Genomic DNA, 20,644 nt, shown 5'->3' with positions numbered 1-20,644 from the left:
TACATCTCAAGCATCTCCCTTTTAAATATTTCAATCAATTCTAATCTATAGCCTCTGGGGCATTGCATTCTCACTCTCACAATATCTTCTGGTTTCACGTCTAACTGCCTTACCTCTATATTTTAAGACTGTATTCTCATATTTTGGATCCCTCTAAAAGATGGCAGATTTGCCCCTAATTAACTTGTCAATCCCCTCTATTATAAATTGATTTGCATTTTTGGCTTTAAAGTTATAAATGCACGATTGCTGATCTTTCATCCTTAGCACAGAACTCCTCTGTGTTGAACAGCATATAAAGCAAAGTGTTTTTGAGTTGTTGAAAACAATGCAGAGACCAGGCTCTATCCTCCATGACAGGGTTATTAGATGATGAGAAGTGTTAACGAAATCTTTTGAGATGTTGGATGGATAGGCTAGATGTACCAATGGCCTATTGCCTGAAATTGTTACCAACTTATTGGAGCTCTGGAAGCTTTATACCAAGATGGTAGATTGTCTCAGCATTGAATATTAAATTAAATATTTCTCCTAACTGATTCTGAGGTTACAAAAATGCAGTATATCAGACTTCAAGTAAGATTTTTGGCAGACAAAGAATCAAATTGACAACTGCTCTATCAAAGTTCCCTCACTCTCTGTGGGTAAATACCCTGCCTGGCCTGTTGTCTTCGTATAGTAATCCAACTAAAATTAGATCGCATCCAAATTTATATTACTCTTCTCCAAATATTGTGCTGTAGTGATAGTTTTAAATTTAAAAGCGAGGTGAGTTTTCTTAACAACATACATGGTTATAGTTCTGAAGTAACATTTTGATAACTTTTATTTTGCAGATGAAGCTCCCTTGAATGCAGTGTGGTAGAGCTGCTGACATTTGGGGAGATAAGCAAAGCAAGAAGATCTCGAAGAAGTAGATAAAACTTCTTTAGCATAGGTTTTCTGGAAGAAAAATCCTTCACCATGGCAAGCAAACGGAAGTCCACGATTCCATGTATGGTTCCTGCCAGTGAGACCCTGGATGAGGAGCCAGATCTGGATGTGATTGCAGATATAGATGATGACCTCACTCCAGATATTTCTGATGAGAGCTTGACAACAGAAGGTGTCATAGTGGATGATGAAGGTAGTCCAGAAAAGGAAGTGCAGGATGCTCAACAGACGAAGAAGTTGGAGGGAGGCTATGAATGTAAATACTGTACTTTTGAAACCCAGGACTTAAATGAGTTTACAGTGCATGTTGACTCAAAGCATCCAAATGTTATTCTCAATCCATCGTACTTCTGTGTGGAATGTAACTTTACAACCAAAAGATATGATGCTCTTACTGACCATAATACCAGATGTCATTCAGGTGAACTAAATTTTAAGCTCAAAATGGTAAAACACAACAATCAAACCATCTTTGAGCAGACTGTTGAGGAATCTTATGGTGATGGTGTCTCTCAAAATGAAGAATTTGCAGAAAACTCTGATGCCCCTCCAACAGGAATCTCTATAAGTAAGACCCCAATTATGAAGATGATGAAGAGTCGAACCGAGACCAAAAGAATCTCTGTATCTCCCAGTTTGGTAGATGAATATGCTGCGGGGGAAGAAATTGACGAAGATTTGATGGCCTGTAATTCATTCATAGAATCTAATAACGGTGGGATCTGCATTACCCAGGAAGCAAATGGGACAATAATTGATTCAGTATCAATGCTGCCAGCAGGAATTACACAAGTCGTACCATTTATGCAATCATCGAATTCTAATTTTGTTCCAAAAGTCATGATTCCTGTAAACAGCATTCCTACTTACAACACTAATATGGATTCAAATACTCACCTAGTCAATTCGTTCAATAAATTCCCTTATCCCACACAATCAGAAGTTACAACACTAAAAACTCAGACAAAATATGCAGAGGAACAGATTAAGATCTGGTTCACTGCCCAGCGCCTCAAGCATGGCATCAGCTGGACTCCAGAGGAGGTGGAAGATGCCAAAAAGAAACTATTTAATGGTACCGTGCACACTGTACCACAAACAATAACTGTAATACCAGCACAGATTTCAACTGCTGCTAATGGATTACAGCAGATTCTTCAGCCCTGTCAGATAGTTGGCCAGTCAGGTATTGTCTTAACGCAGGTAGCCAATTCAAATGCAGCAGCTAAAAATTCTTCTGTTACTGTGACAATAGCAGGTATTTCGAACCAAACCCAGTGGCAAAAACGCAAAATTCAGGAGAGTGATACAGGTCCAGAGGCAAAGCGGTCCAATAATGTCCAGATTTCACAGCTTACTTCACAAGGAAATTCTGTTCCATCTCTCGCTGATCCATATGGTGTTCGTCTCAAAAAGACAAAAGAACAGTTGAGCGAATTAAAAGCAAGCTTCACTAGAAATGCATTTCCAAATGACTCTGAGATTGCTAGAATTATGCAGGAAACGGGCCTGTCAAGAGGTGACATTAAGAAGTGGTTCAGTGACACAAGATACAACCACAGGAATTCTAGATGTAGTCAAAACTTCAATGTTGCTGAAGTCAGCAGTACTATAATTGTAGACTCAGGTGATGAAACTACACCTGAATTCCCTGCAGTAAGTCAACAGCGCAAACATGGGTGGAACGCATTCCCAGATTTTACTCCACAAAAGTTCAAAGAGAAAACTGTGGAACAGCTTCAGCTCCTTGAAGAAAGCTTTCTCTTCAGTCCCTTTCCAAGTGACGAGGAGGTTAACCGGCTAAGGGTCGACTCGAAACTTACCAGAAGGGAGATTGATGTCTGGTTTTGTGAGAGGAGAAAGAATAAAGAATTAGAAGCTAAAGCTGAGGAAAATGGAAAAAACAATGTCAAATACAAAGATTCAGAAGGACATGGGACACGTACAAAGTCACCTTATGGGCAAATGCATACTACATCTTTGGCGAGTGGGCTAGCAATACCGAGAGTAATGGCAGCTGCAACTAATAGGCTTTATAAGAAGACTCCAGAGCAGCTGCATATCCTTAAAAGTGCATTTGTCCGTACACAATGGCCAGCCCCAGAGGTATATGACCGATTAGCAGCTGAAAGTGGACTGGCCAGAACTGACATAGTAAGTTGGTTTGGAGATACTAGATATGCCTGGAAAAACGGTAATTTGAAATGGTACTATTACTATCAAAGTGGTAATGTGGAGAGTCAAAATGGACAAACTTCAACTTCATCCAAAAAGAGTAAAGGTAGAGGGAGATCACGAGGTAGACCAAGAGGACGAGGGCGAGGCAGGTCCAGAGGAGGTGGAAGGTCAAGCAACTGGAGTGCAACAGTGTCAACTAGCAAAGTGTCTGCAGGGCGTGCTAGTTCAGGGAAAACTGTTCTTGAAGATTACTGTTTGAAACACAAATATTTAAATGAAGAGGATCTTGATGACCTTGTTTCGAGATCTTGCATGAGTTATGAAAGCATCAGGGAGTGGTTTGTACAAAGGCAAACGGAAGGTAGCTTTTCAGAAAGCAATAACTCAGATGGGCAATACCCTGGGGATGATGAGAAAAATGAACAACTTGAAGATGATGAAGACTGGGCTGGGGAAGAAAATGCTCGCCAGGAGGATGAGGAGGATGCCTCAGATGCAAGTGGGAGCAATGATGTATGGAAGCCACCTTCACAAAGAAAAAATGAAGTGAATGAACCAGAGGCTGGCCACACTTCTGCAGAGAATTCCAACATAAAGCGTGAGTTGTGGAAGTAAACTTTCACTATTCAGTGCATTGGTTTGTAGTCGAACAAGAAATTTAGATGAGGAGAAATATCCCAACAATGCCACACAAAGACCGTACGCGGGGTCTTTATTCAGTTTTGGAAATGCTGTTCTGAGAAGGTGAATGAGTAAAATAACTGACAGTTTATCAATTCCATCATTGTTCTTCACCAAACTGTATTAATTCAGCACAGAAATGGATGATATACAGTATAATTGTATTATAGACACATGGCAAACTTGGAAGCCCAGACAATTTGGTAAACTGGTTAATTCAGTGGCATAGTATTTCAATAAGTAGTGTGCCAATGAACATTAACTTTAAGCAAATTAACATTAATACATTTGTGAATACTAATGTAAAGTTATTTCACTTGCATGGTATTTGTGATCCTAATGTGATTATAAGACTTATAAGACCCAGTTTGCATTACACACAAATCCCTCCCCCATTCATATTGCACGAGTCAGATACAAAGTAAAGCTGTTTCTTGCTACACTACTGCAGATCCACCGACAGAAGATCACCACTGCATAACTATAATTCTGATTCTCAAAACAAGTTATCCTATGACCTCTGAAGATTTTTTTTCTGGTCATATTTCTCGGCTCCGAGTCAAAAGATTGTGGGTTTGAGTCCCATGAGACCGATTTTGAACACTATTTAGGCTGACACTCTAGTGCAATGCTGTATTTTAAAAATTCAATGGAACTATTCAAAAAGTAAAGGGAGTTTGGTCTGGCGTCCTGGCCAACAATCCTCCAGATAAGAATTGGTCATTCACATAATGCCTTTTTGTGGGTAATTGCTGAGCACAAATTGGCTACTGCAAATTTACAGGCACTGCACTAAATCCTGAAGTACTTAGAATCATAGGATTATACAGTACAGAAGGAGGCCATTTGGCCCATTACGTCCGTGCCGGCTCTTTGAAAAGAGCTACCCAAATCAATCCTGATCCCCCACTCTCTCCCCATAGCCCTGCAAACTTATTCTCCCAAATAATAATAATAATCCTTGCATTTGATATAGCGCTTTTCACGTCTTCTAGACATCTTAAAGCGCTTCACAGAATATGCTGTAAAATGAATTGACCGTATATTTGTGGGTGAAACGTGGCAGCCAATTGCGCACAGCAGTGTCCCACAAACAGTCATGGATTGAAAATGATTAATTTATTTTTTTTGTTTTGGAGGGATTATTATAATAATTACTCTCTTAAAAGCTGTTATCGAATTGGCTTCCACCAACCTTCCAGGCAATGCATTCCAGACATCTTAAAGACATCTCAATGACGTAACTTGGTATATCAAATGCAGAGGTTATTATAAGTGTGCCATGCACTTCTGTTAGCAGAATAGTAGTGTTCATCTATGGCTTGCAACTCTGCCAACTGTTGGGTAGATGTAGAATTTGTGGGCTGCAGTGTGTTTGCATGCCACATGGGAGATGGGTTCTCAAGGTTTGAAAGCACACAATTGAGGGGGGAGAAGTGAAATGCAGGTGACAATGGGTAGTTTTATATGGAGCTACATTGTCATGAAAGGTAACGAGAGGGATGGCTCAGTGATCCTGCTTTTGTTCTATACATAAATGGTTTTGAAGGGGAGACAGAAACGAAGCTAAATCTAAATTTGCTGATGCCAATCTTGCAAATGAGTTGATATGGGTTGAGAAAATGCAAATGAATCTGAATAGATTAGGCATTTGAGGGGAGCATGTGGCAAATTTCTACTGGGTAGATTGAGGTGTTATAGATGCTTGTGATTCTGAAGGGGTACAACAAGGTAAATAGGGAAAAACTATCTCCTTTAGTTGAGGAAAACGGTAGTCGCTGGGAACACTCAGCAGGTCAGGCAGCATCTATGGAGAAAGGAAAGTGAGTCAACGTTTCAGGTCCATGACCCTGAGTCAGAACTGGGGCATGTTGGGAGGGAGAGGCTTTTAAGGGAGAGGTGGGAGGAGGATAAGGAAGCAAAGGAGAAAATGGGGTAGAGGATAGGGGATGATGGGCTAAAGAGATGTTAATAATGCAAAACAAAGATGGGAGGGGGAATTGCAACAAAACAGCCAGACAAGAGAGAGAAAAGGTATGTTTGGGACCCAGATGATGTGGGAATGGTCACAGCAGATAAATGAGGTGCTGTTCCTCGAGCTTGTGCTGTGGCTCGTTGGAACAGTGTAGGAGGCCATGGATGGAGAGGTCAGAGTGGGAGGGAGAGTTGAAGTGACAAGAAACTGGAAGCTCAGGGTTGTGCTTGCGGACAGAATGGAGGTGTTCGGCAAATCAGTCGCCCAATCTGCGTTTCATCTCCCCAAGATAGAGTAAATCCGCTCCCCATCTTCTGTGACCATTACCACATTATGGATGACAAATGTAACCCTGGCGGCTTATGGGAACACTGGGTTGCTTGGGTTAATTATACCCAGGTACCAATAGGCAAGTTTGACTTGATGACTGTTTGCTAGATTGTACCAAAGGATGGTTAACCTAATTCTACACTGTTGTATCCAAGATGGATGCAGATGTTTTGAATTAATACAGTTTTTCAGTTTAGTGATAGCAACTTCTGTGTTTTTGTTGTAATATATCAATGTTAAGCTTAAGTAGTATGCTTCTCTGATTATTACAGGGCTGACAATCTGACGAATCTCTGTAAAGTAATAATAATAATAATCCTTGCATTTGCTATAGCGCTTTTCATGTCGGGAGGACGTCCCAAAGCGCTGCACAGAACACACTGTAAAGTGAATTGACTGTACATTTGTGGGCGAACGCAGCAGCCAATTGCGTACAGCAATGTCCCACAAACAGTCGTGGATTGAAAAATACCAATTTATTATTGTTTTTGGTTTTGGAGGGATTATTATTAGGCTCTGTGTGGAGTAAGGAAACTTGCCCAAGGTTTCTGCCTGGAATTGAACTCAGGTCTCTCACTTGCAAAGCGAGTGCTCTAACCACTGAGCTACAGGACTTCACGTAATTGTTAGACTTGATAGAATTAGGTTTTGTAGAACAAAGCAGTGGGCGTGAAGTAGAATTCAGCCTAATTGAGGATTTCCAGTCTTTTTTTAACCCCTATAAAATCTGTCTGTACTTTATACTCTTAATGAACACAATTCTCTCACATATAGGAATAATAGTGGTTATTACGGGTCTGATTCCATCGTGGAAAGGGTTAAATATATACTCTTGGAACTTGTGTTTAGAAGCAAAGATTGAACTGTAGGGCATATAATGCAAAAACATTTGTTTTTTTTAAAAAAAACATTCCAAGTGAAAGACTTGTAATATTTTTATTGTAACGTGATTCTGTGTACTTGTATTTTATTTCCAGGAATGACAGTATGGCACATGTTATAAGGTTGTAACCCATTTACTGGTTGAGATGATGTCACAAATGGTGATGGTTAAGCTTGTGGTTTATGTCCCAATTATTTCAGCTTTTTTTTTAATAACCATCATATGTTTACACAGTGTTCTGTATAGTGTTTGGGAAATGCAGCTATTTTTCCACCCTTCATGGTGAGGTTACTATTTTCTTCCTGGTAAAGATGTCAGAGCGGACAGTGAAGGATGGTTGAATTTTGTTTGTGTCCCACAAGAGAAGTATACAAATGGGCCCTATTGAATAATCCTGGCATTTATTTTCATAACCATTGCATCAAGTATTGTGCTCATATGGATCATAAAGTTTTCCATGGCTTTGTCTAAGTCTTCTCACCCCGATGCTTGGAGCACACACAAAGTGTTCATTCTAGTAACATCTTATATATTTTGTTTTTCTTTGGAGCCAACACCAATGAACAGCTATCTACACTCAAATTGCAGGGTGTGAACAGAAGTAGCATTGTTAATCCTTCCTAGGTTTAAAGGATTTGCTGTTTGAACAGTTTCTTTACTTTTCCTTAATATTAATTTTATTAATGATGAAGGTGCATTTCAGACAATTTTGCCATTTTGTAGCACATTCAGTATCTGTCTTAATTTGGCTGCGACACATTCCAAGCCTCAATGTGGAGTCCTGCAGATTAGTGGTTAGAGCACTCGCCTTGCAAGCAGAGGACCTGGGTTTGATTCCTGGCAGGACGAAAGGTTAGGCAAATTTCCTTACTCCACGCGCCTCTGTTTACCTAACATTAAGTAGGAACCCGGTTGTTAGTCGATTAGCAATTGTTTTTCCTGGGGTAATAATTCTGTCAAAAAAAATTGTAATAATTAGTCACTCAATCCACAACTGTGCGGGACACTGCTGTGAGTAATTGACTGCTGTGTTTTGCCCACAAAATGCAGTATATCCTGTGAGGCGCTTTGAGATGTGTCGAAGACGTGATAAGGCTCTGTATCAAATGCAAGGATTATTATTGTTGTACGCAGATATTGAACACAATGATGTCGGGATTTAATTTTACTGAACAATCCAGATTATAGTAAAAACCATACATTGGCTTGAAGATAATTCATTCATTAATTCAGTATGCTCAGTGTTAAGTCCAGAAAAACTGTTTTCCTAAGGAACAGCATCTGACGACAAGAACAAATTGTGTTTGGATGCAACACGTGTTAGGCTATGGAAAATTTCTGATATGAATTGTGCTCTGCCATAGCAGCCTTCCTCGCTACTCCACTGCTATTTTGGAGTTCAGCGTGTGCAGCCAAGCTAATATATAATATGGTCCTTTGGTTGAGCTTTCATTTGCCTTTTAAACTTATTGCAGATTGAGATTCTGTGTGTTGCTTTGCAAATGGTTTTCCATTCACCAACAGAAAGGGAAGCTTGAGCTCCAGATGTCTTCCAAACTGTTTTTCTATATTTATACTTTCCGAGAGTTTTGAGTGTCTCAGTGTCTCAGATGTCACCATCACCGATAAGGCCATCTCCGACCACCACTTCATCTCCTTCACCACCTCCACCCCCCTCCCCACCTCCACCAGACCCACCACCATCTTCTACCGCCCCTGGAAGAAGTTACCCCCTCAATCCTTAACCGCTGCCTTGGAGTCCTCTGAACTCCTCTCCCTCTGGCCTTCAACCCTCACCGACCCCTCTTCTGCTCTCACCCTCCTCCACAACACCCTCTCCTCCACACTTGACACTCTTGCCCCTATCACCTCCCGTACTGTCTCCTACTCTCACTCCTCTCCCTGGTTCACCACCCACCTCCGCTCACTGAAGAGCCAGGTGCGGGCCGCTGAACGCACCTGGTCAAATCTGGCCCAACGGTCCACCGACAAATCTGGCTGGACCTCCTCAAAATCTACCGTTCCACTCTAGCCTCGGCCAAATCCTCCTTCTACTCCAGGATAATCCTGGAGGCGAAGGACAACCCCAGGCTACTGTTCTCTACCACATCCCAACTCCTCCGTCCCCCCCGCCACCCCTCGCAGGTCATCTCCTCCAACCTTCACTGCGAGGAGATGCTGGATTTCCTTCACTCCCACCTTAAAAAAACCCTCCCTTGATGCGTCGCAGCTATCAGCTACCGGCCCATCTCCAACCTCCCCTTCCTGTCCAAGGTCCTGGAACAAGTTGTCGCCTCCCAACTGCGCTCTTTCCTCTCCAACCATTCACTATTCGAACCCCTTCAGTCGGGTTTCCGTTCTGCCCATAGCACAGAAACTGCCCTGGTCAAGGTCACCAATGACATCCTGACCATCTGTGACCAGGGCTCCCTCTGCCTCCTCGATCTCCTCGACCTATCGGCAGCATTCGATACGGTCGACCACGCTATCCTCCTCCACCGCTTGTCCTCCCACCTCAACCTTCAAGGCACTGTCCTTGAGTGGTTTAGGTCCTACTTCTCCCACCGTCTTCACTTTGTCTCTGCAAACGGCTTTTCCTCCACCCCCCGCACTGTCTCCTGCGGTGTCCCTCAGGGCTCTGTCCTCGGTCCCCTCCTCTTCACCCTCTATACCCTCCTTGGTGCCATCATCTGCAGACATGGGGTTAACTTCCACATGTATGCGGATGACACCCAACTCTACCTTTCCTCCTCTACTCTCAACTCCACGACCACCGATGTCCTGACAGCTGCCTGTCCGACATCGAGTCCTGGACGAGAGACAACTTTCTTCAGCTCAATGTGCGTAAAACTGAGGCCCTCCTGATTGGCTCACGTCAGCGCCTCCGCACCTCAGGCGCTGACAGCATCAGCATCCAAGGCTGCACTCTCCACCTCTCAAAGCCGGTCAGGAACCTCGGGGTTCTGTTCGACCCTGAGCTGTCCTTTCTCCCTCATATCCGCGCCACAACTGGCACCGCCTTCCATCACCTCCGGAACATCGCCAGACTACGGCACTACCTCACCCCTCACGCTGCTGAAACTCTGGTCCACGCCTTTGTCACCTCAAGGCTGGACTATGGGAACTCTCTCCTCGCCGGCCTTCCCGGCACCTCCCTCCACAAGCTGCAGGTCATTCAGAACTCTGCAGCTCGTGTACTGTCCCGCACCAGGCTTCGGGACCACATCACTCCCACCCTCGCTCGCCTCCACTGGCTCCCCATCCCCCAGAGGATCGAATTCAAGATCCTCATCCTCACCTACAAGGCCATTCACGGCCTTGCTCCCTCCTACCTCTCCAACCTACTATCCCCCTACTTACCTGCCCATACCCTCCGTTCCTCTGGCTCCGGTCTGCTCCACATCCCCCGCCCCAACCGCCCTACCATCGGTGGCCGGGCCTTCAGCCTCTCAGCCCCCAGGCTCTGGAACTCTATCCCCCAGTGCCTTCGCCGCCTCCTCCCTTTCCTCCTTCAAGGCCGGTCTCAAGACCTTTCTCTTTGACTGTGCCTTCAGCTCCCCTCTCGAATCTCTACCCCCTCCTCGCTCCCTCCCTTCCCTCCCCTCACCATTTCCCCCCTCCTCGCTCTCTCCCTTCCCTCCCCTCACCCTGACCATTTCCCCCCTGCTCGGGTCATGACCCAACTGTACAGCGCCTTAGGACGTCCTCCCGACGTGAAAAGCGCTCAATAAATGGAATCTTGTTGTTGTTGTTGTTGTTGAATGATCTGGATTTTATGGATGGTAGTGGATGGGAGACCGGCAAGGAGGGCATTAGAGTAGTCCAGCCGAGAGGTGACAATAGATTACATATTCATCTGGAAGAACTGCAATTGGATATTCAGGGCACCAAAGAATTTAATGTTGAAGTGAGAGACTGAATATCACCTCTTGCCCTCCTCAGGCTTTATTTTGTTTCACCAAATGGATATTGCCACCAATGTATCTAGAAGTAGTGACCCAGACCATAACTAGATAGGTTGTATTACTTAAACGGTAGAGATATAGGAAATGTTTCTGATGAGGAGAAGCTGGTAACAGTCGTGTTTAATTACTACCAACAACAACTTGGATTTGTATAGAGCCCTCCACGCCGGGCGGTGTCTTGGAGCGCTTCACAGTAACAGATCCCGGGGCCGAGCCAGGGGGAGGGGGAGGAAGATGACCAAAGGCGCGGTCGAAAAGAAAGGTCTTCAGCAGAAACCTGAAAATAGGAAGGGAGGAATAGGAAGGGAGGGAGCGAGGTGAAGGGAGTGAGGAAGGGAGTTCCAGAGCCTTGGGGCATGGTGGCTGAAGGCACGGCCGCTGAGGGTGGAGCGGAGGACTCGGGGGACGAGGAGGAGGCCAGACCCAGAGGAACGGAGGCAACGGGTACTGTTTTGAGGAGAGAGGACGTCAGAGAGATAGGGGAGTGCAGAGGAGTGCAGGGATTTGAATACAAGGGTGAGGATCTTGAAATCCATCCTCTCTGGGACAGGGAGCCTGTGCAGTCTGGCAAGGACTGGGGAAGCGGAGTTTCGTGCGGGTGAGAATGCGGGCGGCAGAGTTTTGAATGATCTGGATTTTATGAATGATAGTAGATGGGAGACCGTCGAGGAGGGCATTAGAGTAGTCCAGCCGAGAGGTGACAAAGGCATGGACCAGGGTTTCAGCGACTTTTGGGGAGAGGCATTGGCGGAGACGGGTGATGCGTCGGAGGTGGAAGAAAGCGGTGCTGATGAGGGACTGGATGTGGGGGAGGAAGGATAATTTGGGGTCGAACCTGACGCCTAGGTTGCGTATGAGTTTGGAGAGTTTTAGTGGGAGGTCGGGTAGATGGAGGAGGTGAGAGCCGCAACGAGAGCCAAAGAGTATGGCTTCCGTCTTGTCAACGTTCCGCTGAAGGAAATTTGCTCTCATCCAGCCCCTGAGATCTGACAGGCAGGCTGACAGAACATCAGGGGGCTGGGAGTCGCAAAGAGAGGTGGAAAAATAGAGTTGGGTGTCGTCTGCATACATGTGGAAGTGTACCCCATGTCTGCGGATACATCCCCAAGAGGGAGCACGTAGATCAGAAAGAGGAGGAGGCCAAGGATGGATCCTTGGGGTACCCCACAGGTGACCGGGTGAGAGCGGGAGGAGAAGCCCTTGAGCTGGTAAAGCATTGGATAGGATTAAATTAATATTGATGGAGTGACATTTAGGTAAGTGTGTCTTTAACCAGCTGTTGCTTTTTAATGCCCAGTATTGCTCTGTTTCTCTTCTAAATAGATCTGATTGGTTTGGCCTATTTAGTAAAGATAGTTTGGGAATCTTGCCTGGAATTGTTTGGAATTTATACAGCTGTCTTGACAAAATGTCAATTTGAAGAACAGTTTCTTCTCAGCAGTGAGATTAGGAAAGGTGCCCAACAGGATATGTTTTCTTGAAGAACCTTAAGAATTTCTGGGAAATTGGCTTTGTCTGGGTTAGTGTTCTGAGTTAATTTTACTTTCAGGTACATGAAACCCCAAAGATGATCATTTCAAACTTACACGAGGTCAGGGGCCAGTTTTTTTTCAATCAATACATGCATTCTAGAGTTTCAACTTAACTTGGGTATAGAGTTGGAAGAAGCACCATTTGACCAATTTTTTAAAATCATGTTTGTGTGTTTTAGTGGATTGCATTCAGTTCTGATATGCAGATTGAATTCATTTTTTTACTCCATTAGCATCAAATGTACCACCATGAGTAACAATTGTTAGCAATATCATTCTTAAGCACCTCAATAAATGAAGAAGGAGCTCTTTAAAAAAAATAACACCGGTGCCACAACTGATTCAAGGATGACTCACTAAAAAATTGCGAAAGACCAGATTTACTGGACAATAGATTCATCTGGTGGAAGTTAAGAAATCACTCTATTTTGTGATAGCGAGCACTGCCAAACCCAACATACACACATATTTTCTGGCATAGAATCCTGGTGATGCCAATAGGGTCTGAGTAGGAAGAGCACACAGTTACTAATGTTGCATGTTAAAAATAAATAATAATCTTTGCATCTAATATAGTGCCTTTCACGTCACAAGGATTTCTCAAAGCTTTTCACAGTGTTGACTAAATTGCGAAAACAATGTGAAAACAACGCTCTTGGCTTGGTTGAATTTTAGCTGAATCAACAATCTTTAACAGGTTTGAGCCTAAACAGCTGAGTGCACAAAATAAGTTTTATTTATGCATACATAGAGGAACCAGAAGTGCACAAGGCACTCTTTCACGGAGCAGGACCAAAAAAGTCCTGAATAAAATTATAATTTTCAACGCCCCCCCCCAACTTAATCAGTGTAAAGACCAGAGTATGGGTACGCCACTGGTGAGGAACAGTTACTCAGTGAAGATTTGGCAGAGGTGAGAGATGTTGTTCAGACTGGTCTTGACCAATCAATGGCTGAATTCAGGATGTGCCAAACAAAATTATGCAGCATCTCTAACATTACAGGCACAAAGTTTGGCTTACGTGGTCAGTGAACTGTCTGTTTGGGATTCAGGACCTGCACCATATGCATATAGCTGCCTTCTTTCCCCCAAACATGTTGATGCTTCATCACTTTATGACTTGCCATCACAGAGCACTGCTGGTGCAAATCTTCAAATTAGTCATATTTTAATGTGATTCTTTCTACTTGTACTGAGACTGCACAGAGGAATTTACGGGGGACATGCATACCTCTCCAACCTCCTCACTCCCCAATCCACCTCACTCCCAATCCACCACCTGACGCCTCCACTGGGCTGGCACCGGCCTCCTGGTCGTCCCTCGCACCCTCCACCCCACCATCAGAAGTTATGCTTTCAGCCACTATACCCCAAAACTCTGGAACACTCTCCCTCAATCCCTCTGCCTTGCCCCCTCTCTCCCCTTTTTCAAGTCCCACCTGAAGATCTTCCTCTTTGACTATGCTTACAGTCACCTCCCCACTACCCCCCCACCATGGCTCGGAATCAAGCTCCACTACTGTTGAGCACTCTGAGATGCAACTCTGCGTGGAGGGCGCTATATAAGTGCAAGTTGTTGTTATATATACTAGGTGCATCAAAGCACAAGGTTTGTTCACTTACGAGCACACATAGTGGAACATGGATAAATACTACAGTTGGACAAATTAGTTAAGATATGCATTTTATCATTAATTAGTATTTACAAATCAACTAATGTTGGCCTATGATATGTGCAATTGGTGGCATTGTTATCTATAAAACAAAATTACATTTGTATAGTGCCATTCACATCAGGAGGATGTCCCAAGGCGCTGGGCAATCAATGTTTCGGACCTGAGCTGAGGGTCGGGATTGGGGAGGTGGAAGGCAGGGGGGGACGGAGGTTGATTGAAGGTATGGTCGAAGAGGAGGGTCTTGAAGGAGGCAAGGGACGGTGCGAGGCAGAGGGCTGCGGGAAAGAGTTCCAGAGGGTAGGGGCAGAGTGGCAGAAGGCCTGCCTGCGAATGGCAGGCGAGGTGTGGGGCGTGAAGCAGGCCAGAGCAGACTGAGCAGGTTGGTAGAAGGAGCAAGGCCAAGGAGGATCTGTATCCTCTGTGTGATGGGAAGCCAGTGGAGTTGGGCGAGGTGAAGGCACGCGTAATGTGTATAAATACACAGTACCTTGGTTTGCAGCATTGGAAGTGGACCTCTAGAATATGTCAAGTGGTCTCACACAGTAAGTTGTCCTGTGTAGGTTTCCACCATGCTGAAAGCAGATATGTGTCAAATAACCTTGAGACTTGAGAGCTGCTGGAAGCTTTACCTGTTCAGATTCATGAAAACATGCTCATATATTCAGGGCTTGAATGTGCACCTAGTTTGGTATACAGAAAGTTAAGAAGCTGCTGCTGAAACTCCTCATATCCAACTGGAAGAACCATTACTCAGTGGATAGTGGTAAATGTGCCTCTGGACTGTAGTCAGTAAGATGGTAGTGATTCTCTCACATTTTACGAGTTGTCCCGCTCACCATGGAACGCTCAAGTAGTTCTGGCACCTGCTATTCACTTAACAAGAACTCAAAACTGTACTTGATAGTCAGTAATTGGTCATTAGATGCTTAGTAGCCAACTAGTGACTCCTCCTGGGGGCGGGAGAAGTTAATCAGGGTCTCTATAGGGCTGGGTTTAGTTTAATGTTATGTGAGCATGCTTGGCAACGAAAAATCAGAATCAACAACTTGCATTTATATAGCGCCCTTCACTTAGGGCAGCGTCCCAGAGCGCTTCATTGATTGCCTGAATCAAATCAATCCCTTGAAGCGATTTTGTAGTCTGGCTCCCGAGCCATACACGTCCATATTGTCTTAAAGTGCAATTGATTGTGGTTGTTTATTTTGTCCCCCTCTCTTTCCTGAATGCCTTACTAATGCTGGAGTACAATTACACAAACAAAGATCCAAGCATCCTCGGTTACCACGTGAAGGAGGTTCTTCAGGTGTGAGACTGAACAATGTATTTTTGACAGACAGTGTGACTCTAAGGAGCATCAGAGTTAAACGGAACACAGACCTTGTTTCACATCCTATGCTTATTCTCTGAAAGAGGTCAGAGGCTTTTATTTCCTCTTTATCCCTCGGGGCTGAGGCTAATTGTGGCGCTCTCTGCGGCTGTTGCAGCTGAGATCTGCTAGATGAGGACCTGAGATCAAGTCTAGAACCCTTCTGGTCTAGAACCCTTCTAAGTTACGTACTAGATGGGTCATTTAACAGCTGAACCACTGGAGAAGCATATGAGACTGCATCTTATGTCTTGTAGCAATGTGAAAAAATTGTACCCCGGTTTAGAATGTTTGTATGGTTCCTTGTGCATTACTGGGTTTCAGATGTCTAGAAAAGTCAAGGTTAATGGTATTGCAAAGTACCCTCAGACTGATATGGTACCTAAATCTAAAGCGTTAACTTCTGGCTTGTGCTTCAATGTAACAAGTAAAGATGCTCCACTGCTATGAGATACAAAGCAATTGGAACCAGTGACGCGAACTCCATTTGGGAGTATTGATTTGTTGTAGCTTAATTAATCATCTTTAAGGATTCTTAAATTTCCAAAGGCACTGCTTATATAATTATCTACTAATTGGTGTAATTGATATTATACAGTATGTCTTTTCATGAGGGGTAGCTTACTTGATTAAAAGTTTATAAAGGAAGTGCAAGAAACGTATTGTAAATATCCTTACGTTACCTAACTCCCATTCTGGTGCATAGAGTAACATAGATTTGTGCTATCCTGTGAATTAGAAATGTTAAAAATGCTAAACATCATTTGGGCTTCACATAGCAGTGAAAGCATGCTCTTAATGTATAACCCTTATGTTAACACTGCCCTGGCCTCCTAATATGACTCATTTGCTTGTTCTTACTAGAAAGAGAGAGAGTGAGAATGAGAACGAGCAGTGCTGAATTCTGATACCAATTATATCAATAGCCAGGCAGGTAAGTAACAGGTACCTGGGATGGGATAGGTGGAGAAGCAAGAGAGCAATAGAGTGGTGGGGGGGGTGCAATCTGAGAGGGAGACTTTTTGAAATCTTGAATTCAGTCTCACAAGTGTGGGATACTTAAAACATCAGTTGGAGGTTTTTACACCTGTACAATTAAATGTTACCGTAGAATTTGCTAATGGTACAGTCTGGAACCATCAGCTGTTCTTCCTAATTTTATATTATGTATTTGTATCCACAAATAATATTTTAATATACATTCTATTAAAGGTGTCAGCTTGGCTTGGTTGGCAGCGCTTTTGTCTCTGAGTCAGAAGGCTGTCGGTTCAAGCCCCAAATAGAAACTTTGAGCTTGTAGTCCAGGTTGAGTGTTGGAGGAGCATTGCATTATTGGAGATACCATCCTTTCGATAAGACGTTAAACCAAGGACCCTTCTGCCTGTTCAGGAGGATATTAAAGATCCCATAGCACTATTCGAAGAGAGAAGGAAGTTTCTCTTTGTGACCTGACCAACAATCCCTCAAATAAAATTGATCATTCTATTCATGGCTTTTTGTACCATGTGCAGGTTGGTTGCAGCTTTGCCTACAAATACACATTTGCTAGGCTTTACAGTGAATCCTGTGAAGTGCTTTGAGACGTTCTCCTCACATAAAACCAAATGCTATGTTTGTAGACACCAGGCAGTTATTTTTCCTCCAACGGTACTAATGCTTTGTATAATAAACAATGACCAAAGGTCATTTTACCTGTTATTTTANTTTTTCCAGAAGCTGGAAATTTATCTCCATAGAGGACAAATGGGTCAAAGAATTCAAAACCGAGAATCGGCTATGGATATCCTCAGTGAGCTGCAAGATTACTTCCCAGAAAGAAATATCTATGTGCTCAGTATGAGAGGCTTTTTTTTAATTTCAATAGTGCCAAAGTTTTAATACTACAGTTGGAAGGATCATTGTACATAAGTGATTGTTTTGAAACTACATTGTATAGTTTGGGATTTTAATACATTTCTACTCTGAGGTTTGATTTTGGAGATCTGTCTTTGAGTACGTTCTCTTTAATTTTTTTAGGTTTTAGTGACTAGTTTTTTTGTCTATCTTCACATAATCGTTACATTATGCAAATAGTTTGGCTCAGTGTGATTATCAACAGCTACAACAAGCTTTGAGCAATTAAGCAACATTCAGCATTAGTTTAAACTAAACATTCATCAGTAAAGAAATGTAAACTGATTTATTGTTTGTGATTTAATTATGCATGATGCTTTTTGTCTATGCTTCTGAAATTTTGTCTGTTCAACTTTATGCTTTTACGCATTGCCCTGAATTACTCTTAGATATATAATATATATTATATATATAATATATATGACATACTAGCAGTATATTGTAGAGGTTAGTGCGTTTGGCAATAATGTCAGTCAGAATCATATTTTTCCCAAATACTTCTAAAGCCATATTTCCAAGTGCTAGTACTTTTCAATATGTTCTGCAAGTCATTTCATATGCTGAAATTAGAAAAGTGCTGCTTCTATGTATACAGTACTGCATTTATATAGTATTTAAGTATTGTAAGCATTCTGAATAAAAGGGTTGCAAGCTGTGGTTTGAATAAATTGATATCCAGTTCTAATTTTTCACACTATTTATTATACTTTTGAGTTTAGGGTACTGAGAGATGTAACCTCCATGTTGATTGATAATACCTTATTTTTTGTAATTAGCGGTTCAGTCATAATTATTTGCATTGAGGTTGGTTTACTTATTGAAAATCATTACCATTTGCTCTCCTTTCAGTTCAGGAATTTTGATTTTTATGCCTTTTGAGAGTAAAGATGACATTTATAAAGCTCTGTTGGAAATGTAAGACAGTTTACATGTACCTGGTTTAAGACAATTCTGCAATTATTGGGTTTTATAGAAAACATTGATCTCTTTACAATTTTGAATCACATTTAGAGTAACAGCTGGTGAAGTATGCATTTGTATAATGTAAGTAAAAACTATTTGCATAAACTCTTCAAAGATTGATCATTACTAACTAAAGCTCTACTAGTTATCTATTATTTTTGGCATTCCACGCACCAAAATACTATAATTGAGTACCTGCTCTGCTAATTCACAAAAGCAGATTTGAATTTTTTTTTCCTTCAATGTCTTAATATTCAGTGGGAATCCTGAAAATCATGCCTTGTCTAAACTTAAATATTTAATACAATCAATCGTCTCAGCCTTGCTTTCAAATGAAAAACTGATCTCTGAATGGTATCTTAATTTCTAACTTTAGCCATGAACCATGTTTTTTAATTTCATTATAACACTAGCAGAAAATGGATGTTTCTCAGCTTTCCAAACATTTCTTGGAAAATGGTAGCCTGCTTGTAGACATATCCATGCTGATTTTGCCTTGAGTCAATGTAACCTTTGGTTTGGGCAGAGTGATAGCTACCGAAAGGTTAAAGATTGGTATTTTTTTAAAAAAAATGTTAGTTGTCATTCAAGTCACAAACCATCATTTTAATGGGACCAAGCATTTTTTATTATATGGAGCTGAAAATATAAAATCCCTACACCCCAAGTGATAATCGTGACAGAAAATACAATAGAGAAAATAGTTGAAGCCTTAATATACATATTTTGATGGCCTGTGTTTTTTTCAGGAAACATGAGGTCCAATTCGGACTTTACTGAGTAACACAGAGGCATGGGATGCAATTAGTTACTGATCTCCATCACTGCTCTTCTGGAGGTCGTGAATGGGATTCGATTTGAATAGAGTGCAGTGAAGATGAATCGGTAGTGAGTTGTGGTGGGGGGTGAGAGGAACAGGAAGCAGGCAGTGTCCATAATAAATCACTGGCTTAACCTTCAAAAAGCTTAAATTAAAAATGCCTCCATGATCTTTTTAACCTATATTTAGGTTTGCACTGCTGTTTCTTTTGTCAAAGCACCTGTCTGTAGGGTCCTGTGAATGGATTTTTATAAACAAAACCGTGAGATCTAAAATTCAATGTGAACATCCAACGTGATGTCACATCAGCCAGCAATAGTGCCATTTTAGGAGCTTTCCAATACATTAACCTTTAAAGTGCTGTTGATGGGGTCAACAAAGATTTTATGTAGGCTTATTTCTGAATTATTGTATCTGTTGTACTGCTGCAGATAAATATGCCATCTGTTTGGTTCTCTAGTGTAATTCTGTCTTGAAGTTTTAATGCTTTGTAGATTTAAGAAATCCTTTTCCGTTGACTAAGATGATTGTATGTTTCAAAATAAACATTCATTCTGTGATGTATGGACTTCTTGTATTTTACATTACTTCATGTTTCACTGCTGTAATTATTAGTGCTTTCATTTAAGTGACATATTCAACATACATGAGGATTAATTTAAAGCACCACATTTTGAAAATTACTTTGGACGAAATACATGGGGCAGAGTTCATACCCACAGCCAGTAAATAATTATTGGCTGTCTTGGATCATATTAACAATGTAATCATCACACCGTATGATTTTTTTAACCCTGAATTGCTACAATCTTAAGAACAACAACAACAAGATTCCATTTATAGAGTGTCTTTCACGTCAGGAGGACGTCCCAAGGCACTGCACAGTTGGGTCAGGACCCGAGCATTGGGGGGAAATGGTCAGGGTGAGGGGAGGGAAGGGAGGGAGCGAGGATGGTGTAGAGAACATTACAATCATTATTTCAGGGCTATTGTAAACTACATATTTTGGTGAAGAGCTGTATGCGGAGGAGGGTGTGCTTTAAAAATACTAGAAACACCAGCTTCTCACACACAGTCAGCTCTCCAGGAACATTTTGAATAAACTGCTGTAATGGCCTATCAGCGAGAGAAATAAACATAAGCTGCAACATAGGAAGGCCATTCCTGATAATGACAGGGAGAATGCTCCTGAACATCTGAGTATAAGATCGACAAGTACTTCTTTCTCTCCAGGGGTCTTAACATTTTTTTTATCTTTGGCATATATCTTTCCAGGATATACTGGTCTTTAACTGGTGTGTAGAAAATTATAATAATCCTTGCATTTAATACAGTACATTTCACATTGGGAAGATTTCACATTTCAGAAGTGCGTCCAAGCACTTTACATGACATACTGTAAAGTTTAGCGACTGTATTTTGTAGGTGAACATGGTAGCCATTTGCAC

General features: G+C 42.3%; 1 protein-coding gene across 2 annotated transcripts; it reads left to right on the top strand.

Annotated features, from left to right (window-relative positions):
- The first annotated feature begins 842 nt into the window (after nucleotides 1-842).
- Nucleotides 843-19,756, top strand: LOC103183209 (zinc fingers and homeoboxes protein 1). 2 transcript variants are annotated; one of them, XM_007900558.2, is made up of 2 exons: nucleotides 843-3,709; nucleotides 17,234-19,756. In XM_007900558.2, the coding sequence occupies exons 1-2, from the start codon at nucleotides 964-966 to the stop codon at nucleotides 17,254-17,256; spliced, it is 2,769 nt and encodes a 922-aa protein (XP_007898749.2). In that variant the 5' UTR covers nucleotides 843-963; the 3' UTR covers nucleotides 17,257-19,756. The 2 variants fall into 2 exon arrangements, with proteins under 2 accessions (XP_007898749.2, XP_007898748.2); XM_007900557.2 differs by lacking the exon at nucleotides 17,234-19,756 and adding an exon at nucleotides 16,385-16,640.
- The last annotated feature ends 888 nt before the right edge of the window (nucleotides 19,757-20,644 follow it).

Source organism: Callorhinchus milii, unplaced genomic scaffold (assembly GCF_018977255.1).
Source record: "Callorhinchus milii isolate IMCB2004 unplaced genomic scaffold, IMCB_Cmil_1.0 Scaffold2, whole genome shotgun sequence".
Lineage (NCBI taxonomy): Eukaryota > Metazoa > Chordata > Chondrichthyes > Chimaeriformes > Callorhinchidae > Callorhinchus > Callorhinchus milii.
The sequence above is the reverse complement of the archived record's forward strand: the minus strand, read 5'-3'. Positions and strand labels throughout refer to the sequence as shown.

Excerpts from the sequence above, each read along its gene's own strand:
- LOC103183209 (XM_007900557.2), top strand. The coding sequence starts at position 964 with ATGGCAAGCAAACGGAAGTCCACGATTCCATGTATGGTTCCTGCCAGT. Across the intron at positions 3,710-16,384 it reads AGAGAATTCCAACATAAAGC|AAAGAGAGAGAGTGAGAATG; the intron begins GTGAGTTGTGGA and ends TGTTCTTACTAG.